Source organism: Ovis canadensis, chromosome 24 (assembly GCF_042477335.2).
Source record: "Ovis canadensis isolate MfBH-ARS-UI-01 breed Bighorn chromosome 24, ARS-UI_OviCan_v2, whole genome shotgun sequence".
NCBI classification, from domain to species: domain Eukaryota; kingdom Metazoa; phylum Chordata; class Mammalia; order Artiodactyla; family Bovidae; genus Ovis; species Ovis canadensis.
The window spans coordinates 36,476,618-36,502,688 of NC_091268.1; the positions used below are offsets into that span (position 1 = coordinate 36,476,618).

General features: G+C 48.7%; 2 protein-coding genes across 5 annotated transcripts in view; one reads left to right on the top strand and one right to left on the bottom strand.

Annotated features, from left to right (window-relative positions):
- The window catches only part of EARS2 (glutamyl-tRNA synthetase 2, mitochondrial), a 29,694-nt gene extending 15,688 nt beyond the window's left edge, over positions 1–14,006 (bottom strand). The window contains exons 1-3 of one of the 3 annotated variants that reach the window (XM_069570355.1): positions 13,796–14,006; positions 10,157–10,312; positions 411–600 (exon numbers count right to left, since the gene is read on the bottom strand). In XM_069570355.1, coding sequence (XP_069426456.1) covers positions 411–600; positions 10,157–10,172 — 206 coding nt within the window. In that variant the 5' untranslated portion in view covers positions 10,173–10,312; positions 13,796–14,006. Of the gene's footprint in view, positions 1–410; positions 601–10,156; positions 10,313–12,342; positions 13,041–13,795 lie in introns of those variants that run through there. The other 2 variants (XM_069570353.1, XM_069570354.1) reach the window with 2 other exon arrangements.
- UBFD1 (ubiquitin family domain containing 1) lies at positions 1–25,064 on the top strand. Of its 2 annotated transcripts, XM_069570357.1 has the most exons (8): positions 1–320; positions 13,123–13,245; positions 13,430–13,759; positions 15,067–15,275; positions 17,827–17,892; positions 18,045–18,150; positions 22,187–22,269; positions 24,684–25,064. In XM_069570357.1, the coding sequence occupies exons 2-8, from the start codon at positions 13,221–13,223 to the stop codon at positions 24,792–24,794; spliced, it is 930 nt and encodes a 309-aa protein (XP_069426458.1). In that variant the 5' UTR covers positions 1–320; positions 13,123–13,220; the 3' UTR covers positions 24,795–25,064. The 2 variants fall into 2 exon arrangements, with proteins under 2 accessions (XP_069426458.1, XP_069426457.1); XM_069570356.1 differs by lacking the exon at positions 1–320 and having other exon boundaries at positions 12,927–13,245.
- The last annotated feature ends 1,007 nt before the right edge of the window (positions 25,065–26,071 follow it).

Below are 26,071 nucleotides of genomic sequence, written 5' to 3' on the forward strand. Positions count from 1 at the left end.
GTCACTTCCTCGACTGGGTGACACAGAGGCTGCGGCTTCCACCCTGCTCGCTCCCCTCCCTGCCCACTGCCTTCTCCCTGGCTCGCCTGAAGGAACGCCAGCTGCCAAGTGGTGAGCTGCCCAGTGGAGAGAGGCCCACTCGGCCGGGACTGTTGTCTCCAGGAAACAGCCTCTGAGAGGGATGGAGGTAGATCCTCGGCGAGCCCAGCAATCGAGGCAATGGCAAGGCTGGCCTAGACCCTGATGGCGGCTTTGAGAAACCCTGAGCCGAAGGAGCCAGCTAAGCTGTGCCCAGACTCCTGACCTGCAAGAACCCTGAGGTAGGTGGGTTGGGTGTCATTTGTTACGCAGCAGGAGCAAACGAACACAGCCGCCCCTAGGGAGGCACGGTGACAGGCTGGGGCTCTCACCGGGGCGTCTGGCGGTTCCTCAGGGCCTCCTTCTTCAGGAGCTCCAGCCGCTGGGGTGAGCAGAAACACAGGTACGCAGCACCACTCTTCAGCAGGGCTTCAGCAGCCTGGGCGTAGAGCGCAAGCCGCTGAGACTGAAGGTAGGGCCCAGCAGGCCCTCCGCGCCGGGGGCTCTCATCTGGGGGAACGCCTGGAACACAGGCAGAGGGCAATCACCAAACGATAATGACCCCAAAGACACAGCACAGGTTCCCAGGCACTGCTACAAGCGTTCCACATACTCCGGTGGCGGTGGTGTTAGCTGCTCAGTCATGTCCGACTCTGCGATCCCATGGGCTGTAACCTGCCAGGCTCTTCTGTCCATGGGATTCTCCAGGCAAGAATACCAGAGTTGGTCCCTTCTCCAGGGAGATCTTCCCGACCCAGGGATCAAACCTGGGTCTCCTGCATTGCAGGCGGATTCTTTACCATCTGAGCCACCAGAGAAGCAATTCACACACATTGCAGAGCTTTCAATCCTCCCAACAATCCATGAGGCTGTCACTCTTATCACTTCTCTTTTCCAGATGAAGAGGTAAAGCACAGAGGCATTAACACTTAAGGTCACAAGGCACCCGCTCCACGATCCACACCCTCTTTGGCATATCCTCTCCCTCTATCCTTGCCCCGAAGAGTGACAAACCAGCCCTGCCCTGGCACAGCGGACTCAGGAGAAGCAGTGTGGTTCAGGGACAGCCCATCCAGGCCAGCTGGACTCCTGGCTTGGCCCTTGACTACTGTGACAAAGGATGGTGCCATGAACCTGCGAGGCTGCTTTTATATTCTGTGATCACTGTTAAGGCTCCAAACCACCCAACCTGATAGGTGCTGTTGTGAACCCCATTCAGAAAGGAGGACACAGGAGCACCAAGAGGCTGTGTCACGTCACCTGGCCAAGGATAAGTGGGTACAACAACATTCAAAGCCAGGCTAGCTGGTCCCAGGCCCATGCTCTTAACCACTCCGTGGTCTGCCTCTTGCATTCCTCAGCTCTCCTAAGCCTTGGTTTCCTCCTCTGAAAAGTGGAGCTAAGAGTCTACTGTGCAGAGTAACTAAGACGTAAATGCATCATCGCTCACTAAGTGCTTAGCCCAGTGGCTTCCGTGTAGAACATGGAAGCTGCAACATAAGCTGTTAGATCACACGTGATCCATTATAAGCCCAAACCTCAACCCAAAGTCTGGTTTCCACAGGTCACAAAGGATAGATTTCACTTATAAATGCTTCCAGGAGAGGCAGAGGGGCCACAGAAGAGCTAGATGATGGTGCTTCTGCCCTCAGAGGGCTGTCAGATGAATTAGGAAGCTAAGGACAGGGTTAATCCTGCACACCGATGTCCCACAGTCTCTGGAGGTAGAGGGGCCTGCGCTCAAAGGCCAGGCAAGACACCTTGCAGAGCCTCGGTTTCCTCTTTTAAAAGAAGGAAACAAACATTTACTTAGGTTTCCCAGAAGGCTCAAACCATAAAGAGTCTGCCTGCAATGGAGGAGACCTGGGTTCGATCCCTGGGTTGGGAAGATCTCCTGGAAAAGGAAATGACAACCCACTCCAGTATTCTTGCCTGGAGAATCTCACAGATGGAGGAGCCGGCTACGGTCCATGGGGTCATAAAGAGTCAGACAGGACTGACTGGCAAACACGTAACACACATCTACTTTCTCCTGAGGGTCATCATGAAGCTGGAATAAGACAGCCTATGGGAAGGCTCGGCGCCCTGCCTGGCACATCTCAGCTCTCAGTAGGTCCTGGCTGCCAGTATCATTGGTTCTGTTGACAGCGCTATTGACTCATTTGTCAGAGAAGGGGGGCTGGGTTACATGCATCTGGGGTTCCTTCTTGATCTAATGTCAGCATGTCCAACATTTGGTATATGCTCCAGGGTTTAAGAGAGACTCCACTAGATGCACATAAGAAATAGTATGTAAATGTTCATAGAAATTTGACTCATCATATCCAAAATGTAGAAACTAAATGCCCAACCACTGATGAATAAGCAAAAAGTGGTATCTCCACATAATGAATATTGCTTGGTCATAAAAAAAAAGAATTCATTCATGCTACAACATACATGCCGCAACATCCCCTTCAGGGATCACAGCCTTGTCCTGGAGAAGGGGCATGTGTACCTCAATGAAGCTCTGAGCCAGGCCATGCAGGACCACCCAAGACAGACAGGTGACAGTGGAGGATTCTGACAAAACGTGGGCTACAGGAAGAGGAAATGGCAATCCACTCCAGTGTTCTTGCCGTGAAAACACCATGAGCGGTATGAAAAGTCAAAAAATGATACCAGAATATATGCCCCACCCCACCCCCAAGTTGGTAAGTGTCTGATATGCTACTGGAGAAGAGTGGAGAGCTCCAGAAAGAATGAAGCAGCTGGGCCAAAGCGGAAACGATGCTCAGCTGTGGATGCGTCTGGAGGTGAAAAGAGTCTGATGTTGTAAAGAACGATATTGCAGAGGAACCTGGAATGTTAGGTCCATGAATCAAGGTAAATTGGATGTGGTCAAGCAAGAGATGTCAAGAGTGAACATCAGCATCTTTAGGAATCAGTGAAGAAAATGGATGGCAATGGGTGAATTTAATTTAGATAACCATTTTATCTACTACTGTGGGCAAGAATCCCTTAAAAGAAATGGTGTAGCCCTCAAAGTCAACAAAAAAGTAAGAAATGGAGTACTTAAGTATAATCTCAGAAATGCCAGAATGGTCTTGGTTTGTTTCCAAGGCAAACCATGCAACATACAGTAAATCCAAGTGTATGCCCCAACCACTGATGCTGAAGACGCTGATCAGTTCTATGAAGACCCACAACATCTTCTAGGACGAACACCAAAAAAAGATGTCCTTTTCATCATAGGAGATTGGAAGGTGAAAGTAGGAATTAAGGAGATATCCAGAATAACAGGCAAGTTTGCTTTCAGAGTACAAAAATGAATCAGGGCTAACGCCAACAGAGTTTTGTCAAGAGAACATGCTGATTACAGCAAACATCCTCTTCCAACAACCCAAGAGACGACTTTACACATGGACACCACCAGATGGTCAGTACTGAAATCAGATTGATTATGTTCTTTGCAGCCGAAGATGGAAAAGCTCTATACATCAGATAAAAACAAGACCTGGAGCTGACTGTGGCTCAGATCATGAGCTCCTTATTGCAACATTCAGGCTTAAATTGAAGAAAGTAGGAAAAACTTCCAGGCTTTTTGTTGCTGTTGTTCAGTAGCCAAGCTGTCTGACTCTTTGCCACTGCAGCATGCAAGGCTTCCCTGTCCCTCACCATCTCACCATGTCCATTGCATCAGTGATCCCATTCAACCATCTCATCCTCTGTTGCCCTCTCCTGCTTCTGCCTTCTATCTTTCCCACCATCAGGGTCTTTCCCAATAAGTCAGCTGTTCATATCAGGTGGCCAGAGTATTGGAGCTTCAGCTTCAGCATCAGTCCTTCCAAAGAGTATTCAGGGTTGACTTCCTTTAAGATCGACTGGTCTGATCTCCTTCCTTTCCAAGAGACTCTCAAGAGTCTTCTCCACACCACAGTCCAAATGCATTGATTGTTTGGCACTCTGCCTTCTTTATGGTAAAGCTGTCACATCTGTACATGACAACTGGAAAGACATAGCCTTGACTATATGGTCTTTGTTAGCAAAGTGACGTCTTTCCTTTTTAACAGACTGTCTAGGTTTGTCACAGCTTTTCTGTCAAGAAGCAATTGTCTTCTAATTTCATGGCTGCTGCCACCATCTGCAGGGATTTTGGAGCCCAAGGAGAGGAAATCTGTCACTACTTCCACGTTTCCCCCATCTATTTGCCATGAAGTGATGAGACCGGATGCCATGATCTTAGCTTTTTCAATATAATATTTAGTTTTAAGCTGGCTTTTTCACTCTTGTCCTTCACTCTCATCAAGAGGCTGTTTAGTTCCTCTTCACTTTCTGCCATTAGAGTGACATTATCCTCACAATGAGGTTGTTAATATTTCTCCCAGCAATCTTGATTCTAGTGTGTTAACTCATCCGGTTCAACATTTTGCATCATATGCTCTGTGTATAGTTTTATTAAACAGAGTGACAATAAACAGCTTTGTCATACTTCTTTCTCAATCCTGAACCAGTCAGTTGTTCCTTACAGGATTCTAACTTGCTTCCTGACCCACACAGAGATTTCTCAGGAGACACGTAAGAAAGTCTAGTATTCCCATCTCCTTAAGAGTTTTCCACACTTTGTGATAGTCCACACAAAGGCTTTAGCATAGTCAATGAAAAAGAGATAGATGTTTTTCTGGAATTCCCTTGCTTTCTCTATGATCCAGCGAATGCTGGCAATTTGATCTCTGGTTCCTGTGCCTTTTCTGAACCCAGCTTGAACATCTAGAAGTTCTCGGTTCACATGATGCTGAAGTCTAGCTTGAGGATTTTGAGGATAACTTTACTAGCATGGGAGATGAGTGTAACTGTCTGGTGGTCTGAACATTCTTTAGTACTGCCCTTCTTAGGAACTGGGATGAGTACTGACCTTTTCCAGTCCTGTGGCCATTGTTGGGTTTTCCAAATTTGCTGACATATTCATTGTAGCACTTTAATAGCATCATCTTTTAGGAAATTTTTTAGGAAATTTTTCTTTGCAGAAATTCCATTACCTCCACTAGCTTTATTGGCAGCAGTGCTTCCAAAGACCCACTTGACTTCACACTCCAGGATGCCTGGCTCTAGGTGAGTGAGGGAATACACCATTATGGTTATCTGGGTCATTAAGATCTTTTTTGTAGAGTTCTGTGTATTCTTTCCATCTTTTCTTGATTGCTTCTGCTTCTATTACGTCTTTACCGTTTCTGTCCTTTATTGTGCCTATCTTGGGATGATTTAGGTATGACCTAAATCAAATCCGTTATGATTATACAGTGGAGGTGATGAATAGATTCAAGGCATTAGATCTAGTAGACAGAGTGCTTGAAGAACTAGGGATGGATGTTCCTAACATTGTACAGGAGGCAGTGACCAAAACCATCCCAAAGAAAAAGAAACGTAAGAAGGCAAAGTGGTTTTCTGAGAAGGTTTTACAAATACCTGAGGAAAGAAGACAAGCAAAAGGCAAGGGAGAAAGGGAAGATAAATCCAACTGAATGCAGAATTCCAGAGAAGAGCAAGGAGAGATAAAGAGGCCTTCTTAAATGAATGACGCAAAGAAATAGAGGAAAACAATAGAACGGGAAAGACTAGAGATCTCTTCAAGAAAATTGGAGATATCAAGAGAACGTTTCATGAAGGATGGGGACAATGAAGGACAGAAACAGTAAGGACCTAACAGAAGGAGTAGAGATTAAGAAGAGGTGGTAAGAATACACAGGAGAATTATACAAAAAAGTTCTTAATGATCCAGATAACCATGACGGTATCTAGGTCACTCACCTAGAGCCAGACATCCTTGAGTGTGAAGTCAAGTGGGCCTTAGGAAGCATTACTACAAATAAAGCTTGTGGAGGTGACAGAATTTCAGCTGAGCTATTTAGAATCCTAAAAAATGATGCCATTAAAATGCTATACTCAATATGACAGCAAATTTGGAAAACTCAGCAGTGGCCACAGGACTGGAAAAGGTCAGTTTTCATTCCAATGCCAAAAAAAGGCAATCCAAAGAATATTCACACTACCACACAACTGTGGTCATTTCATGTGCTAGCAAGGTTATGCTGAAAATCCTTCAAGCCTAGCTTTACCATCTGGTAGCTAAGACGGTAAAGAATCTGCCTAAAATGCAGGAGACCCAGGTTCAATCCCTGGGTTGTGAAGATTCCCTAGAGAAAGAACTGGCAACCCACTTCAGTATTCTCGCCTGGAGAATACCATGGACAGAGAAGCCTGGCAAGCTACAGTCCACGGGGTCACAAAGAGTTGGACACAACTGAGCGAATAAGCAACAGCAGGCTTCAGCAGTATGTGAAACAAGAACTTCCAGATGTATTAATACAAGCTGGGTTTAGAAAAGGCAGAGGAACCACAGATCAAATTGCCAGCACTCATTAGATCATAGAGATAGCAAGGGAATTCCAGAAAAACATCTTCTTCAGCTTCACTGACTATGCTAAAGCCTTTGACTGTGTGGATCACAACAAACTATAGAAAATTCTTAAAGGGATGGGAGTACCTGACCACCTTCCCTGTCTCCTGAGAAACCTGTATGGGGGTCAAGAACCAGCAGTTAGAACTGGACATGGAAAAACAGACTGGTTTCAAATTGGGAAAGGAGTCCGTCAAGGCTGTATACTGTCACCCTGCTTGTTTAACTTATATGCAGAGTACATCATGAGAAATGCCAGGCTGGATGAATCACGAGCTGGAATCAAGATTGCCAGGAGAAATATCGACAACCTCAGATACACAGATACCACTCTAACGGCAGAAAGTGAAAAGGAACTAGAGAGTCTCTTAATGAGGATGAAAGAGGAGAGTGAAAAAGCTGGCTTGAAACTCAGCATTCACAAAACTAAGATCATGCCATCTGGACCAGATGGCCATCACATCACAGCAAAGAGAAGCGGAAAAAGTCAAAGTACTGAAGATTTTTATTTTCTTGGGCCCCCAAATCACAGTGGATGGTGACTGCAGCCATGAAATTAAAAGACGCTTACTCCTTGGAAGGAAAGTTATGACAAACCTAGATAGCGTATCAAAAAGCAGAGACATCACTTTGCCAACAAAGGTCCATATAGTCAAAGCTATGGTTTTCCAGTAGTCATGTATGGTTGTGAGAACTGGACCCTAAAGAAGGCTGGTGATGGTGGTTTAGTCACTCACTTGAGTCCAACTCTTGCCTGCCAGGCTCCTCTGTCCAGTATTCTTGCCTGGAGTGGGTTGGTATTTACTTCTCCAAGGGATCTTCCTGACTCAGGGGCCAAACCTGGGTCTCCGGCACTGCAGGCAGATTCTTTACTGACTAAGCCACTAGGGAAGCCCAGAAGGCTGAATGATGAAGAACTGATGCTTCTGAACTGTGGTGCTAGAGAAGACTCATTAGAGTCCCTTGGACTGCAAGGAGATCAAACCAGTCAATTCTAAAGGACATCATCCCAGAATACTCATTGGAAGGACTGATGCCAAAGGTGAAGCTCCAATACTTTGGCCACTTTAGGTGAAGAGGTGACTCACTCGAAAAGACCCAGATGCTGGGAAGACTAAAGACCAAAGCAGAAATGGGTGGCAGAGGCTGAGATGGTTAGCTAGAGTCACTGACTTGATGCACATGAATTTGAGCAACTGGGAGATAACGGAGGGTAGGGGAACCTGGAGTGCTGCAGTTCACGTAGTCACAACGACATAGTGACTCAACAACAACGTCGTACATGGACCTTATGCTAAGTATAAGCCAGTCATAAAATGAAACATCTCAGACGGGCAAACTATACAGACTGACGGTAGTGGTTGCCACTGGCAGGAGGGAAGGAGGAACAGGGAGTGCCTGCTAACTGGTTTGCAGTTTTGAGTTGATGGAAATGTTCTAGAATTAGAGGGGTGATGGATGCACAATACAGTGAACATACTGAAGACCACTTTGAAATGGTGAATTTCATATTATATAAATTACAGGTCGACTCCTGAAGCAAGAACATCCAGAAATTACCCACATGGGGTGTGGATCCCTGCCCGCTTCGGTCATACCCTTGGGCCGAGCTGAGGGCTCTAGAGGCTGGACGCATCAGTCTTGCTCATCCCAGCACCCTTGTGCTAGCAGTCTGTGGGACGTGGAGCACATGCTCCACACATGGCCAATCATGATCTCTTGCCCATCACTGTATCCTCATGTCACATTTCCAAGTCCTCTGGTCACCTTGGGCTTCTCTGAGAGCTCAGTTGGTAAAGAATCCGTCTGCAATGCAGGAGACCCTAGTTCGATTCTTGGGTCGGGAAGATCCACTGGAGAAGGGATAGGCTACCCACTCCAGTATTCTTGGGCTTCCCTTGTGGCTCAGCTGGTAAAGAAGCCACCTGGAATGCAGGAGACCTGAGTTCGATCCCTGGGTTGGGAAGATCCCTTGGAGAAAGGAAAGGCTACCCACTCCAGTATTCTGGCCTGGAGAATTCCACGGACTACACAATATATGGGATCGCAAAGAGTCAGACATGACTGAGCGACTTTCACTTTTGCTGGTCTCCTCACTGTGCTTGGGCCACTCTGGCTTCCCTGCTGCTCTTCAAATACGCCCAGCACTAAGCTTCTGTAGGGCCTTTACATCTGCTACTCCCTGGGCTTTGAGCTTTCTCCCCCTAAGCAACCATGGTACCAACTTCTCACTTTGTGCAGGTCTCTGCGCTCCTGTCCACCCCTTGGGGAAGTCTGTCCTATCTCAAAGAGCACCCACCCCTCCCTGCTGGTTTGCTCACCTGCTACCCCTTTCTCTACAGCACTTATCACTGCTTCATATCAGAGTAAGGATGAACTCACCTGTGGTTTTTTTTCCCTACCACCTGGCATATAGCATCTTCGTTCCCTGACCAGGGATAGAACCCATGCCCCTAGCACTGGAAGCTTGGAGTCTTAACCACTGGACCACCAGGGAAGTCCCTAGAATTCAGTTTGTTTGTTTTTTTTTTAAGTCTGTCTTCCCCTATTTACTGAGGGCAGGGTCTTGGTTTTATGCGTGAATACTACCTGGACCACAGTAAGTGACCTTGGTGCACGAATTCTTTCACTCAGCTAATCTCAACTGTTTCTGCTACAATCTTCTACAGTCGAGGACAGAAATGAAATCAGTTTTTGCTCTTCAGTAACCCAGAGTTTAGTTAATGATTTACCTGTGACTAGAGCACACGTTGTCGAGAGAGTCTTGGAGTTTTGGGCATTTTCCCGTAGGGAGCTTAAGTCGTCATACCTGTTCTGACAGGTAGGCAGCAACTGACCTGGGGAACATACACACACTCCTCTTTGTCCTCCTCGAGCTTAGCTGGCTTCAGAATTACACTTTCCACAGGGAGGCTGACTTAAGAGGCTGCACATATTTTGCCTGACTCATACAATGTGTCATCTGAGTTCAGATTTGACAATGGGAAGCACTCATCAAAACCGAAACAAAAACAAAAAACCTTGGCCATCTGGCTCCTCCTGGAAATCGGAAGATTTGAGGAGCTGGGCCAGGATTCCCACATGGCCAAAAAGAGCTGGCGCTTCCTCAGGCTCTTCACAGCCCTGGAGCCTCCCAGTCCATCTTCCACTTGGCCTGTTTCCTGCCTGATCCCAGGAGGAGATGAGACTCTGAGATAAAAACAAGAATCTCAGAAGCGCCTTGGAGCCTCCCCTCCCCCGCCCCAGGAAGCTTCAGTATCTTTCTGGGTGGTACCCGCCCCCCAGACAACACAAATGTACCCATTCTTCTGGGGACTCTCAAGTTCTCCACCCTGGGCCCTGTGAGAAGACTTTCAGGCGCTTTCTCCTGCTCCTTCTCTGACTTGGTAAACTGCTCAGTCACATCCAACCCTTTGCAACCCAGTGGACTGTAACTGGCCAGGCTCCTCTGTCCATGAGATTCTCCAGGCAAGAATATTGGAGTGGGTTGCCAGGCCCTCCTCCAGGGGATCTTCCCCACCCAGGGATCGAACCCGAGTCTCTTGTGACTCCAGCATTGGCAGATGGGTTCTTTACCACTAGCGCCACCTGGGAGAACCTTGCTCCTTCCCTGGAGAAGGGTCCTTTCCCTGCCAGCCTCACCTGCCCACTCAAGCATGTCCTCAATATTCTCCGCTGCCCCAGGCACAAGACGGGTCTGATCTGTGTCCTCCAGCCTCAGGATGAAGCTCCCTTGGTGCTTCTTGGCAAAGATGTAGTTGTACAAAGCAGTGCGGAGGCCACCCAGGTGCAAGAAGCCTGATGGAAGAAGGGGACAGCCCAGATGAGATGGGGAAGATGAAGGGCAAGTCAATTCTGCTTGTGATAAAAGGGCCCAAGGAACATCAAAGCCCAGGAAATGGCTCTCCCTGTCCCATCTCTCCAGCAGTCAGACTGTCCCAGCAGAGGACTGGGGCGGCTGACTCATTTACCCTCATCCCAGAAGTGGAAGAACACCCAGGTTTTGGAGCATATCATTTTGTAAAACGGCTCCAGCTCTCCCCACCTGCACCCATCGTTCTACTCTGAGATTTGCCTTGAGACCAAGTTTCACCCAAAGGGGAAACAGATGGTTAGTCACTGAAGCCACTTCACACATGCATTTCATTTATGCAAATTCAATGAGGTCCCTGGGCAAAAAAAAACACTTTCCTAATTGAAAATACTGTATAATTACATTTTGCACATACCCTCTATGCACTGTACGGACTAACCACATCACACATTTTGAATTTTGACTACTTGATGCTCTAACTGCTGCCTTTAGATACTAATGAAAACTAATATTCGATTCCACTGTATTTCTCCACCCAAGTTTAAACTCTTAAAAGACTTTACTTTTTTCATCATTCCTGACTGAATAGTTAGAGTAAACAGTCTTCCCAGGGCTGTCATTTCCCCCCTTACCCTGCCTTTTTTGGACAAGGTTGTGGCCCTGTCTTCACAATGAGCTCATTTGCATCTTCAGGTACTAGCACCTGCATGAGACAGGAAAGGCTCCTCTGGGATCCGGCAGACTCTAGCTCGACACTGATTATATAGGTGACCTTCAGCTAGTTATTGCAAGGACACCACAAAACCAGAGTTCCCCAAGATAGAAGACATGGGTCGAGTAGTTGAAACCAAGACGTCTTACAGATCTTGATTCAAATTCTGCTCCCCCTGGACATTCTACTTGATTTTTGTGAGCTTCAATTTCCTAATTTGTTGAGAGAGACTGGCAACAAAAAATAGAAACCTTCCTTGCAAGATTGCTGTGAGGCATAAATGCCGATCAGAGTATACCATTAATTTTAGCTATTACAATGATCTATATTCTTCTGTCTGTAGTCAACCGCCTTGCCAACATAGGCTTTTCCAGCAAATCATCAAGGAAACAAGACTTAAGATCATCATAAAGGAGGCGTCTGCTTGTTAAGTGCTTTCCATGAGGTAACAACACCTTTCCAGTGCCTCAGCTGGATTACCTCAAATGATGAGGCAGGTACTATTATCAGCTCTATTTCACAGATGTTAAAATTCAGAGGTTCAATGCTTTGCTCAAGTGGCAAAGCCAGAAATCTGCACCAAGACAATCCCAGGCCTTTGCACCCAAACCAGAGCTTGTCTGAAAACTGCTCGCAGTTCACAACCAGGTAGGTGCAGAAATAGCAAGTAAACGCTTAGAAATTGAGAGCACTTTGACAGAATAATTTTACATCTGTTGAATTCAATAGAAAGTCCCCTATTTTGTATGCTTCCCAGAGTTTCAATTTTCTGGTAATTTCTTCACATGGATTTTATAAAAGTATTAATCTGTAATTCACTGGAAATCAGAAGCCAGTCAAACCCAGGGGTGGTTTGAGGAGCAGGCTCTACACTATAGTGCCTGGCAAGTAATATCCTTGTCATCCTGTGCAGGTAGGAGCTTTTACAATGGTAGCTTTGGGACCCAGTAGTTTAGAACGAGAGGTGTGCTTTTTGTGAAGAGGATAGGAGGTTGCCTCAGATGGAAAAGAACTTGAGGAACTAGTGGGGAGGCCACTAAGGTACACAATGGGTCCCTGCCCCACTCTGGCTTGCTAAGCTCCAACACTAACCACAGGACCGTTCTACCTCCAATTTCCTCTGCCCAGAAGGTTTCTTCTATTGGCTTCAGGTACCTAGCTCCTTGTTACTTGGTTCTCAACTCTCATGGCAACCTCCTCAGCAACGCATTGCTGAGCATCCTACCTAACCCTTTGTCCCCTACATTGCTTCACCTCCTGCATGACACATGTGATTGTTTAAAACTACAGCTATATTCTTACATGTTTGTAGCAGTCACTACCAGTGTAGGCTTCCTGGGAGTAGGGGCTCTACTTTCTCCAAGGCCGTTGCATCTCAGTGCCTAGAACAGGCTGTACTCACTAAACATTTGTTGAATACGCAAGAAACAAGGAACCCCAAAAAAATGGTACAATACGATAAGCACGAAATTCCTGGCAACGCGAATAATTTTCGCTCGTAAACATATTTCTATTTCCGTATAATGAGGTCTCACTGCCCCGCCAGTCTGACTCCACCGGAAGGGATTCGTTCGGAATGTTCGGGGGGCGGGCAAGAGACGGTGGGCCTCGGCCTGCAGCGTCACGTCCGCCAAGGTTACCTGTGGGGCTGGGGGCGAACCGGACTCGCACCGCAGCCCCGGGATCAGTACCCAGGCTGGCTTCGCGCCGCCCCATCAGGCGGCCCAAGGCAGCCGGGGACCTCCCGGGATGCAGCAACCTCTTCAGAAACACCGCCATGTGGGGCGGCATAGGCACACGTGGGCCTCCGTGCATCACTTCCGGGGGCTCCTCCCAGCCAATCCGCTTCCGCCACAGAAGGCGCAACCCCGCCCCTTAAAGGCGCCAGCCTCCTAGCCTGCAAGCCCACGCCCCCCTCCCAAGACTGCGGCCCCGCTCGGCCTCAAGGGGGCAGAGCCTAGCAAGCGGACGATTTCCCGGGCCCGCCCCCCTCGGTTCTCGAAAGCTAGAGCGTGGCAGGGGCCGGGCCGGGGAAGCGGAGGAGGCGGGTCTCCATAGAAACCTCCACCTGTTTCCGGCCAGGCTGTGCAAGATTAGGGGCTGCTGCGGGGGCCAATCTCAGCCAGCTCGCCTTTTCCCGGCGGCCTCTGCGGGAGCGGTGGGTGTTGTACACAATCATCATGGCGGCGGCCGGAGCCCCGGATGGTGAGTCTGGAGGGGGTGGCGGGCGCCCGGGTAGGGCAGGGATGAAGCGGGCGCTCCTAGGGGACGTGACCCGGCGCTGGGGCGCCAGTAACCTGGCTCGGGCGCATTGGTCCGGCGGCCCCCGCGCAGAATCTGGTTCCAGGCCCAGTCCGCGGCGAGCGTCCACCCCCTAACCCCCTTGCAGGCATGGAGGAGCCTGGCATGGACACGGAGGCCGAGACCGTGGCGACCGAGGCGCCCGCGCGGTCCCTCAACTGCGTGGAGGCCGAAGCCGCGGCGGGGGCGGCGGCCGAGGACTCCTGCGCAGCGCGAGGCAGCCTTCAGCCGGCCCCGGCCCAGCCCCCTGGGGACCCCGTGGCCCAGGCCTCGGTCAGCAACGGCGAGGACGCGGGCGGCGGCGCGGGAAGGGAGCTGGTGGACCTGAAGATCATCTGGAACAAGACTAAGCACGACGTCAAGTTTCCCCTGGACAGCACGGGCTCCGAGCTGAAACAGAAGATTCACTCGATTACAGGTAATCCCCCTGGCGCTGACAGCCTACCCACCGCACCTGCCTCCTGTCTGCGCTAGGTATCGCGTTGCCTGTGTTCTTCCATCAGTTTTCTCAATGCTACCGACAGCCTGCCGAAGGAAGTAGTAACGTGCCCGTAATTCAGATGGAGAAAATGAGATGCAAAATCAGAGCCAATCGGCTGAGCTGGGTTTCAGGCCCAGCGCTGACTCTTAGGCCCAAGTTTCTAACTCCTGTGTCTAACATCTCTAATAAAATTACGTAAGGCATTTGTTAAGTTTATAGCTTCTAGGCCCTTCCCCCTGGAGAATTTGATTCAGTGGGTCTGGAATGTGGCCAGGAATTATTTTTAGCGAATGTTTCAGGTAATTCTAATAAGGGAGCTTTGGGAAACACTGCTGGTGGCCATCATGCTGGCCCCTTCACAGCAGCTCCTATTACATAGATTTATCTTATTTACAGCACTTTGCCATCTGAAATGATTTCCTTTTTAAACTTTCTCTGGGTAGGCTGTAAGCTCCATAAAAACAGAAACCTTACTGGTTTCTATATCCATGATATTTGTGGACATTCACTTAATATTTGAGTCACAAGCTGGTTGAGGAACTACTTGGAAGGAATAGTACTTGATATGGCACTAGGTAGGTAGGTTTAGTCGCTCACTTGTATCCAACTCTCTGTAACCCTGTGGGCTGTATCCTGCCAGGCTCCTCTGTCCATGGGATTTCCCAGGCAAGAATCCTGGAGTGGGTTGCCATGCCCTCCTCCAGGGGATCTTTCCAACCCAGGGATCGAACCCAGGTCTCCTGCATTGCAGGCAGACTCTTTACCGACAGAGCCACCAGGGAAGTCCTGATATGACGCTAGTGGTAAAGAATCCACCTGCCAGTGCAGGAGACATAAGAGATGTAGGTTCAATCCCTGGGTTGGGAAGATCTCCTGGAGGAGGAAATGGCAGCCCGCTCCAGTGGGTTCTTGCCTGAAAAATTCCAAGGTCAGAGGAGCCTGGTGGACTACAGTCCATGGGGTCGCAAAGAGTTGGACACGACTGAGCACACACATGGATTGGTTACTTAACACCTTGTGCTGCACTAAATGCTCTATATTTGTCCCATCTCTTAGTCCTTAAAGCAAATCCATATATAAGGAACTATTGTCATCACCCTGATGACGTTCTGGAGGCTCAGAGAGGTTGTAAATTGCCTAAGTGCACAACAGTGATTAGTGATAAAGCAGTATTCACTTACGGGTCTGTTGTACAAAGAATATTTTTCATTTCTTGTTTTTACTGTCCTCTGCCTTTTCCTAAGGTCTCCCGCCTGCCATGCAGAAAGTCATGTATAAGGGACTTGTCCCTGAGGATAAGACATTGAGAGAAATAAAAGTGACCAGCGGGGCCAAGATCATGGTGGTTGGCTCCACGATAAATGATGTTTTAGCAGTAAACACACCCAAAGATGCTGCCCAGCAGGACGCAAAGGCCGAAGAGAACAAGAAGGAGCCCCTCTGCAGGCAGAAAGTGAGTCTCTTGTGTGATTGTTGGTCCTAGGAAGAGTGAGGCTTTGTCTTCTCGAGCCTAGGCTGGTTGTCTCCTTTCTAGAATAAGCTCCTTTTCGGACAGGGCCCATGATGGAAATTTATGGCAGCAGTTGGGTGCGGCTGGCTGTTGAGTGGAGGTGACAACTACCTGAGATTTGCATCTTTGTCTCATCTGGCGGGTCAGTGTGTCTCAAGTCTATCTACTTTAGGATGAGGCCTTTGTAAAGGCAGGCTTCAGACCAGGTATTGAAAGGAAACAGATGCGGGTTTCTCTCCTATTGAGCACCAGAGAAAAGTGCCACTATTAGAATTGACCCTCCATTTCACACAGATGATTACATTTGTTTTTTTGGCTTGTGGCTTCCCCCAAGTCAACAAGCCTTTTTCTCCATAGGTAGGGAAATCAGTAGCTTTCAGCAGTCCCTCTGAAACTGGCTGTTTCAGGAAGCCAAGTGAAGCTGACTTGGAAGATAACTACACTGATTTTTTTCTTCTTCCCTCCTTTCTGGTCATGAAATGAGGGTCTGATTTTTCACATGCTCTGTTGCTTGTTTCAGATGGAAGAGATCCAGCCTTGTTTTGTGATCACTGTAGCCATTCAGATTCTCTTTTGCAACTAGGAAAAGTAAGAGTGTTTCACTGTGGAGGGAACTGGTTGAAAGAACGGTCACTTGCAATCTTATCCAGCCAACCCTGCTTGTAGTTACAGAACCTCCTGGCCACTCTTAGTGTGTTCCAGGATAATAGATATTCTCAACTCAACCTGTATCCTGCGGAGAGTAGACCGACCTTGACCAACATTAATTTCAGTGACCTTAGGCATCAAGGCACAGGGCCAACAGTGTGGCACACAATTTTGTGTTACAGGTTTATAATCTCTTATATGTGCTACCAGAACCCCAAGTCTGAAAAGCAAAAGTGTTCTTACAGACTAGGCAGCAACACCCAACCAGAATTAGCATTGATAGTCATGTTCTACCCTAGAAATGTTAACATGTTTGGTGACAGGTGCTTCCCAAGACCCCCAACAAAGAATATCATGTAATGTGTTTTAAAACTGTATTATGTTTATACAAAACATTTGTCCATAGGGTTTCAGATAAGGGGTTGTAAACCTCTGTTCACATCTAAAAGGTGTTTATTTGGACATTTTCCCCTCCAGATATGGGGTGATATGAACCAGTTGAGTTCATTTCCATTTTCCTATCTTCCTTTGCCACGACATATGAAGTTGTCAAATAGGAACACGTCAAACATGAGTCTTTCCCCTGGTCACGCCTTTGGAGTATAACATGCTTCTTAAATATAGGTTTTGAGTTACTAATGGTAGCTTAACAGGCTTAGAACTGTTCTCCACAGTGAAGGGAAAATTCTTCAAAAGGTACTTGGGATGTATGAGTCAAATTAAACTTCTAATCCACACAGCTTTGTTCTATTGATGCCGGTTATGAGGCATAAGCTGGCCTAATGAGAGGGACCCATTCTCCTAGCTTTTCATCAGCTTGTTCAAGAATCTGGGGCTGATACGTAGAGTGACCTTTTGCTAGTAGTCTGGCACTTTTGAAGTTATTCCTAACCAGAGGGTTTCCGCCATGCCAGTGAGAGTTTGAACTGGCTTGTGGCCACCTGGTACTTAAATTCAATGAAATGTTTACTCTTTACCCACCCATTACCCACAATTCTAGCTTGACCAGACAGCGAGTGTACCTCTAAAGCCACAGATGGAGAGGAAACAAGACTCAGGCATTTGGGCCAGACCAGAGCAGTTTTCGGGGGCCATGTGCCTAATTAGAACCCTTTATGAGCTGCTTCAAACTCCTGAGGAGGGAGTGGAATTAGGCTTACTGTCAGGCTATAGAGCAGTTAACATTTCTCTTTGGGAAAGTGGCTCTTGACCTTTCTGGTTAGCATGGTTGAGGGTGGGGCAGTGGGGAAGATTGCTGCAGTGGGCTGAATCTCCATTTGTTGAAGAAATGTCCCTTCTAGGGAGTTAAGCTAACTGTCACATCCTTACAGGTTTCTGTGGGAGTTTGAGTGGATGGAAATGGCTGTCCCCATTTTGTACCTGCCAGGAGAGCAAGCACCCTTTGTGGCTTTCTTTAAGCTAGCTGTGTAATCTTTTCAGTGGTTAATTTGGAGGAAGGGAGAGAAGGAAGTCGAGTTTATGTGAATTAGCAATCTGGAAATCCTGATTGCTCTAAAGCTTTGATGTCTACTATGGTAGCCACATGTGGCTGATTAAAATTTAGTAATATTAAGAATTCAGTCCTTATGCTAGCCACATTTCAAGTGCTTAACAACCACAAGTGGCTCTCGGCTACTGTTTTGGACAGTACAGGTGCAGAATATTCCCATCACAGAAATTTTTGCTGGACAGCACTGCCCTGTAGTGTCAGGGACCCATAATCTGTAGTCAGGACAAGCTTTTGAACCAAAATATTAAGGCTTGCTTCATCCTGTTTTTCAGAGAGGTAGTAAAAGACAGAAATGCAGGCAGCTGTTTCATATAATTATCTTTTTCTGACTTATAGCAACACAGAAAAGTGTTGGATAAAGGAAAACCTGAAGACGTGATGCCGTCTGTTAAGGGTGCTCAGGTAAGCTAAACTCCTTTGTGAGCATTCTGAAAAGGAACCAGCCTCCACTTCTGCCTTCTTGAGGTTCCTGCAGTCGTGTCCTCAACTCCTGTCTTCTCCTGCCTCGCCTTTTTTACTGGTTCCTCTCTCTTACCATGCTCTTGTGCCCCCAGGAGCGCCTGCCAGCTGTACCATTATCTGGCATGTACAACAAGTCTGGAGGAAAAGTGAGGCTTACCTTTAAGCTAGAACAAGACCAGCTGTGGATCGGCACTAAAGGTACGGGCTGGCCTCGCCTGTTCCTGGCTTGCTGCCTCTGGCACCCAGCAGGGCTTGGGCTCGGGCTCATCTCTGCTCCTCAGTCTGGAATCTCTCTCCACTGTGCTTTGCTTGCTTTAGATTTTGCTTTTTGATGCTCACCTCTGTTTGGGCCCTCTTCCCTCATTCTCTTCAGTCTGATCTCAGAGCCAATCCATCAAACATTGGCTCTTCAGTTGTAGCCAGAACCAGAGGTTCCAAACTGTGTGGCGTGCGGGCCAGGTCCTGTCTGTGGACAAGGGTTTTCTGAGTTTACACATAGTCTGTGAAAATCAGATTTCACTGGATCAAAGTTTTTTTGTTTGTTCATTTTTTGTTTTGGCTTCTCTTGAAGCAAAAGGTCTAGCTGTTCGGGACCTCCATTTTCACGTGGCACATGGAGATCAGCTGGCGCAAAGTAGCCGTTTCCGGTGGGCCGTGCTGTAGCCCTCACTGTCCCATTCGCCTTTTACTGTGGCCAGCTTTGCTCACGTGTGTCGCCTGCCTGGCCGCTGTAGGCCAGAGACTGCCTGGGCTCAGGACCTGCCTTACTTCCTTGCCTGGTTGCCCCCTGCAGCCCGCCACTTTCCCTGCCTGTGTCTGGGAGTCAGGCATGCTGTTTGCTGGGAAGTGTCTCTGACTGATGCCCCTCTCCGGTCTCCCAGATGGTTCAGTCTTATCAGTTACATTCCAGAATTATCTGCATCTCTTTCTTTTCCCTTCTGTTGTGCCTGTTGATTCCTGGCATCTGTGAACTTTGTTAAAGGAAGTTAACCTCTGTGCCAACCCCATCTGCGATCTCTTCTGTCCTGCCCATCTTCCACACTGCTTTTTCCTCACTGGGTCAAGTCCTCAAAAACTTCGGGCTCTTTAAGGCCAAGTTCAGATGCCTCAACCTAGTGTCCAGTATTCTCAACCGTGGGGTTCGCTTTCAGATTTTTGACCCAGCTTCCTGCCCCACTTGCCCTGTTGTGCCCTGCATACTTGAGCTGCGTCACTCCGTGAGCTTCCCACCATGCTTTGCACAGCTCATGTTTCAGTCATGCTGTGCCTTTGCCCGGGATGCCTACTTCCTGTTCCTGTTATTAACAAAAATCTTCCAAGGTCCTACTTAAACATGCTCTTCTAAGGAAGCCTTCCCTGATATCTCTCCACCCTGCAAATGAGCTGCTGCTGCTTCTGTCCACAGAGCACCCTGCTTTATCCCTGGAGCGCTCATTACCCTCAGACTTATCTGTCCCCCATCAGACTCCTGGAGGGAACCAGACATGCCCGGTTTCCCTGTTTCTGGCCAGCACTGCAGGTATTCAGAGTTCGAGGTAGATGTAAAGAGAAGTATAGTGGTGTGCATTGTGTAAGGTTAGCTGGTTTCAGGGACAGGCCATTTAGTATGATTCTGCTTAAAATGGGACCAAGGAGGTGTTAATTGCTCAGTTGTGTCTGACTCTTTCCACCCCCACAGACTGTGGCCCAACAGGCTTCTATATCCACGGATTCCCACAGATAAGGATACTAGAGTGGGTTACCATTCCCTTCTCCAGGGGATCTTCCAGAGCCAGGGATTGAACCCAGGTCTCCCACATTGTAGGCAGATTCTTTACCATCTGAGTCACCAGGGAATCCCAAAATGGGACCATAGTTTTAGGGAAAATAATTGGAGCAGGAGTGACGGGGAATGAGATTGTAATCATCTTAAAATGTGAAAGTAGGTTTCTCGTTTTTAACCCAATCTTGATTCTTAAAATGAACAAAGACCTAAACCAGCAAGATACTTGAGTTTTCTAACAATTTTGTGATTCCTTGCCCCAGTCTTTTTCACTTTTGACTCTCACTGCATGGGCAAGGCAAGTTGTGCATAAAACTTAAGGGCTTTCCCAGTCTTCCCAGGGGCTTTTGAACTCTGTAGTAGGTCATTCTCTTCCACAGAGCCTGGCACATCATCAGTTTTCTTCAGTCATGGGCTGCGCCATCTCGGTCAGATCCTCACTTACTCGTGACCTTGCAGGGGAGTTGGCTTACTTCTCCATCATTCGCAGACCTGCCAGAACCCTGCCTCTTCCTTGGCCTGCGCTTTCACTCCTGCAGCCTCCTGGGAGGCCGGGATCAAGGCTGCTGGCCGGGAGGGTGGGTGCAGGTAGGGGAACTGGATGAGGACTGAGTGTGTAAGCCTTCGTTGGTTCCTAGGGAGTGTTTCCGGGTGGTGAAGTTCTATAGGAAACAATGGCATAACTGCTGGGGCTAATGACAGCCTCCCTTCCGTATGTTAGAGGTTTTGCTTTAGCTCATAGAAGCTGCCACCTTTTTGCTATGGCCTGAAGGCAGAGCTCTGGAAGAATCTTGGTGGATCAGGGTTCAGAGCTGTTGAGAGCCTCGTGGCTCACCAGCCTCATTAAAGAGCCTGGCTGTGAACATGCACATCTTCAAAGGGTGACCAGGGCCAGGATTTCCATTCCCACCCAGGCAGTGGTATCAGTGTCCCTTCAGGCTCTGTTCTCACTGTGGGCCCAGGAGTCCTGCCCCCTGCGTTTCCTAAGCCCTGTCCTAGGAGGACGGCTTGTTCTGGGAGTTGGCTTCCAGTCACTGGCTTCATCTTTCTGCTGAAGTGACGTCCCAGCAGTTCGTTGATGTCTTTCTCAACGGGGTGCTTTATGGAGCGGCATGCAATGGTTCCTGCTTGTGGCTTAAACTGTCCTTGCTAGCGTGCGTGGGAGGCAGTACTGACAGCCTCAGGCCCGGCGGAGCAAGAAGAATGAGCTCCAGGCAGGAGATGGGACGTGACCTCGTGAAGCTGCCACCGGGAGTATGTGCCCTGTGTGTAGGGCGCTCAGGTCTCTAATCTAGCTGATTGCTGTCACTTAGGAATGTGGGCCTAGGATTGTTGAATCTTCCGTGTTTTCAGGAGAAGCCAGAAGTCCATGTTCTTGTGTGAAATCTCTGGACAGTTCAAAATGGCTGATGTTTAAAACAGTTTCCATCATGAAAGACCAGTGCTGGTCAGATCCTGCCTGTGGGTGACTGTTAGAGCCACTCAGAAAGTCAAGATCTGAATGAGCATATTCAGGCCCTATCTCCCCACCCTCCTTTTCAGAGACCAAGGCCTGTAGGATAGAAGTTACGTATCTCAAGCCACCAGCTAGGTGACGGTCCAGGGCTCTGAGTTCCTGGGGTTTTGTCAGCTTACCTCTTTTTTTAGATTTTTGCTTGGTGCAAAGCCTGTAGTGAGCTTTTCCCAGCACTGTTCACCTTTTGCTGAGAGCTCCCTGTCCCAAGGTGTCCGCACAGACGACACCGCCCCCTTTTGTGCTGCTTATCTCCAGTCTCCTCTCACTCCAGGCATGCCTTGCTGCCGCCTCTTTCTTACCTGCCATCCTTAGACTTGCTGCAGAAGGGCTTCTGACCCGATGTGATGAGTACATCCCGAGGGTTAACCAGAAGAGGTTATGGATGTTCTCAGAGAGCTTGTTCAAGTGTGTGTGTTTGGGGGGGTGGGAAACTGGGGAGGGAAGGGGCTGGGAGGAGGAGTGGGCAGGATCAGGGTGGGAGGCTGGGGAGGGAAGGGGCTGGGAGGGGGAGTGGGCAGGATCAGGATGGGAGACTGGGGAGGGGGAAGGAGAGGGGCTGGGAGGGGGAGTGGGCAGGATCAAGGGATAGAAACCGCCTTCCTGTATAAGTAGCAGGGGGTACAGCTGCCTCCTCCTGGTCCCTTGACTATCCCAGGCACCAAAGACCTCAGCCAGGGCTGGGCTTGGCAACAAGGGTGCAGAGGGGTTTCTTGGGTGTTTGTCAGTCATCAGGCTCCACAGAGAAACGCCAGGATGGCTCTCTCTATGCTCTCGGAAGCCTGTAATGCACACCTGCCAAGTGCTGTTCCCCACTTGCTCCTAGGAAGTCCCCACCTCCCAAACAGGGCTTGAGGTGCACTGGCCAGAAGGTGAGGGTGGGGGTGGACCCCCCAGCCGCCAGCCCTGAGGAGGGGTGGGGGGGCCTTTAATGATCTCTGTGATCCCTCTCAACTTAGAGCGGACTGAGAAACTGCCCATGGGTTCCATTAAAAACGTGGTCAGCGAGCCCATCGAAGGGCACGAGGACTATCACATGATGGTAAGTGGCCGGCGGCCTCGCCTGCACCGCCTCCAGCAGGGAGGGGAGAGCTCAGTGTTGAGAAGACAACAGTCTTAAGAGCCTCCTGTTGTCTTCGAATTCTTAGAGCTTAATCCGTGATCTACTCCTAGTTCTGTTGATTTTGCAGCTGACCCCCTCCCCCTGCTCCACCCGCCACCTTCACGCAGTTTAAAGGGGATACATTTTTATCTCTTGCGTGTCTTTCATATCTGTAATATTTTGTTTTTAGACCAGGAAAATAAATGCAAAGAGGAGGTTAATGGCTTGTGGGTCTTCATTTTAAGTTTTGTCTCGTGTATGAAACAGAGCCTCTCACTAGCCTTGGTGCCTGTGAGGGCATCAGGCTGCCCCCTTCTGCCGTGAAGTGCTTACCCCGGGGGGCTGCCCTCGAGTGGCCGAGGACCCTGTGGGGAGGGTGGGGCCTTTACCTGGTTCTGCCTGGAGTTGCACTCAGGAGAGTGGCTGCTCCTCTGCAGACAGAGCCTCTGGAGATGTTCTCCGGGTCTGCAGAGCAGAGCAGGGATGAGCAACCCTGAGCAGCAAGGCAGAGCCCTTCCACTCTCCCAGCACTGTTGAAGGGGCTGCTTTAAAAATGAAGTTGAGCCGCCTCGCTCCAAAGTTGCTGTGGCAGGGACGGGACCTGAGCAGCGATAGGGTGCGAGTGGGGCCACCCGCCCTGCTCAGTCGGAGGAGGTGACTGTGCTGTAGCTGAGTCAGCCCTGTCCCAGGGAGGAACGGCCGCACGCGGCTGGCGTAGTTTGCAGTAGAGGGAGGCGTTGGAAAGTCCGAGAAGAGGGCATATCCAGCTGTGACCCTTCTCTTGGCAGATGGCAGGGCCCCTGGCTCTAGGAAGTCAGCCAGTTGTGGGCCCTGTGCTGCCCTGTGGGGGTCTGGCGGCGCAGGGTTGCCCCAGGCTGTGGTTGGCAGTGCAGCCCTGGGTGCCCAGCTCACCGGTCCTCCTCCTGGTAGAGGTGGTGATGGCTCAGGCTCCTCCCAGGCCCTCTAGTCTCTGTGTAGTCCTTAAAGGCTTACAGGTGATTTGTTATTTTTTTGCTCAGGTATTTTTTCTGTTTCAAAAGTTGGCCTTTAATATTGTCATCTGGGCCCCTCCCTTCACTCCTTTTGAAAGGTTTGTCCCACCAGTTTGACCCCATAAGGTTTACAGCCACAGTTTTCAGACAGTCTGGGGAGAGGAATTTCCAACAAGTAGCATGGACCATTTTGGACATATTTTAAGGAGGTGGTGTGGATGGCTAATGCCTTCGCATTTAGTTTAAATGCCGATTTCTGTCTGGAGCTGTTGCTGGCAGAGGTGGGTTCTAATTGCCCCCTTTCTTTTCTGAGCACCATCGAGTGCCTTGGTCTTTGTCTTAATGAAGGTATCTATTCCCTCTTTGCAGGTGCCACTCCACTAGATTCACAGTTCACCTTAGAAAAGGGTGGCTGTGCTTTTTCATTTTTAGAGAAATGTTAAAAGAGTACCGAAAAGAACCGAGAGTACTAAAACAAACCCATATATCCATCAACCAAGAAATGACTGTTGTAAATATCTTGCAGCTTGCTTTCAGTCTTGCTTTAAATAAAAGAAAATCCACCAACAGTGAATATGTCCCCACTGTGTTCCCCTCCCCCTTTGCCCTTGTCTTGATTTATCACGTGGCTCCTTCCCATCTCTGCGCTTACTTTCACGTGTATCCATGACCAAGACACAGTATTGCTTTGTGTTTTTTCAGTTTCCATACATGGTATCATGGTATGTATCATTCTGCAGCTTGCTTTTTTTTGGCTCGACATTATGATCTGTCTGTATTCACTCTAGATCCAGTTCATACCTTGTAAAAGTAAATCCAGTGTTCATCTGAGTAGGTCACTTTTAATTTTGCGTTCCCTTACAATGGATATGTAGGTGGTTTCCAGGTTTTTATCATTTCTGACAGTGCTGCTTTCAACACTCCTGTCTCCTCATGCATGTGTGGTGGTTTGCCTAGGGCAGTGGTTCTCAAACTGGTGTCTGGGTCGGCAGTATTAGCTCACCTGGGAACTTGTTAGACGTGCAGATCCTCAGGCCCCACCCCAACTCTCTGGAATCAGGAAGTCTCAGGGCTGGAGCCCCCAGTCTGATCTAACAAGCCCCCAGCTGGCCCTGCTGCACACGCGAGTTCGGGAACCACCGCTTTAGGATCGGCTGTGCCTAACGCTCCCACACCTTTTTATGTTTTATTTATTCATTTATTTTTGACAGGAGAATGCTCCCCATGTGCACAGTTGTTTTTGTTTTTTTTCCCCTTCCCATTTTAATGAGCTCACCTCTCAGCCCTCCCCTTGTCTGTTGTGCTGCCTGCTCAGTCTCCTGACCTCTGAAGTACCGCTTGGTTTTCCTTTTTCCCTTCCAGGCGTTTCAGTTGGGCCCCACGGAAGCCTCTTACTACTGGGTGTACTGGGTTCCAACTCAATATGTGGATGCAATCAAAGACACTGTGCTGGGGAAATGGCAGTATTTTTGAAAGCACTTTCACCTCTGGCCCAGGAGACTGACCCAAAGTGAAGGACATTGCTGGGAGAGGCCTGCAGCATCCCTGGATTTCAGAGTTCTGGAACTTTGTTCAAAAATATCTATATCCAATCTGAGGTGATGTGGTGACTGAAGCCAGAGGTGATGTACTTTCACCATTAGCTTAATTTTAACTTAAAATCACCGGTTCCCTTTCTTGCAGTCAGCTTCATACCATTTTTAAAAGTCAATACGGTGGAAATCAATAAATCTGAATTCTGAACATGTTGTGTGGAATACTCTTAAGTGTGTTTGAGAGTAGATCTACCAGTTGTGTTTAGAAAGGAATGATCAAAAGCTTTCTGGTTTTTTGGTTGTTTTTTTTTTTTTAAGTGATTTCACCTGAAATATTTTCATCTCTTTGGTTGCAAACATTTGGACTGCGTTGTGATGAGTTGTGGGTGGGGTTTTTTTTTCCTTTTTCATATAAAATTGTATGCAAAATGTGGGGGTTAGTAAGCCATATTTCTCTGTCCACTGGTTCGGAGTGAATTCTTTCCCTTTTTACTTTCTCACTTCCTAGATGGGAATTTTTGTTTCTGAAAACCCAAAGATGTCAGTTCCTCCTTTTGTACCTCATCACCACTTCCTTGCCCGGCCTCCCTCCCGCCACGCTGCTGCTCATGAATGCATGGCAGGAGAGGAAGAGCCAGGGGTCTGGTCGGGACGCTCACACAGGCTCTGGTATACGCTGAGCAGCGGAGTGTGTCCCAGCAACTCCGGTCTGAACATCTTGCCCTTTGGGCCCCAGTCTGGGGAGACGGCACTGCTGCTTTGACAGTTGCCTGTAGCCCTTGCTGATGTGGCTTTGAGGCCCAGCTTGGCATGGGTGTGCCGACAGAGGCCCCTCTGAGAGGAGCCAGGTGGAAGCCAGTTATACAGCCATACAGCCACAGACCCAGACCTTCCTTTCTTTAGAATTTTTGAGAAATCCTTCAGCAGTCCAGTGATTCTTTCAGTGACGCGTCTGCATCTGGTCCTTCTCATGCATCATGTTCAGGTGTCCTTCATCCCAGGTTTAGAGATGCTGCCTTTCTCAAGAAGAAGTTATCTGACCCAGTGGGTTGGCCAATGGATTTCAACATCGAAAACGGGATAAACGGCTTTCGTGATTAGCTCTCCCTCTTCCGGGTTTAGCCCTTGACGTCCTTTGTCCACGTGAAGTTCTGTCGTCTCCCGGTGGTTTGGTTGACTCTGGAACGAGGGACAGTCTCTTGGTGAATGATACCC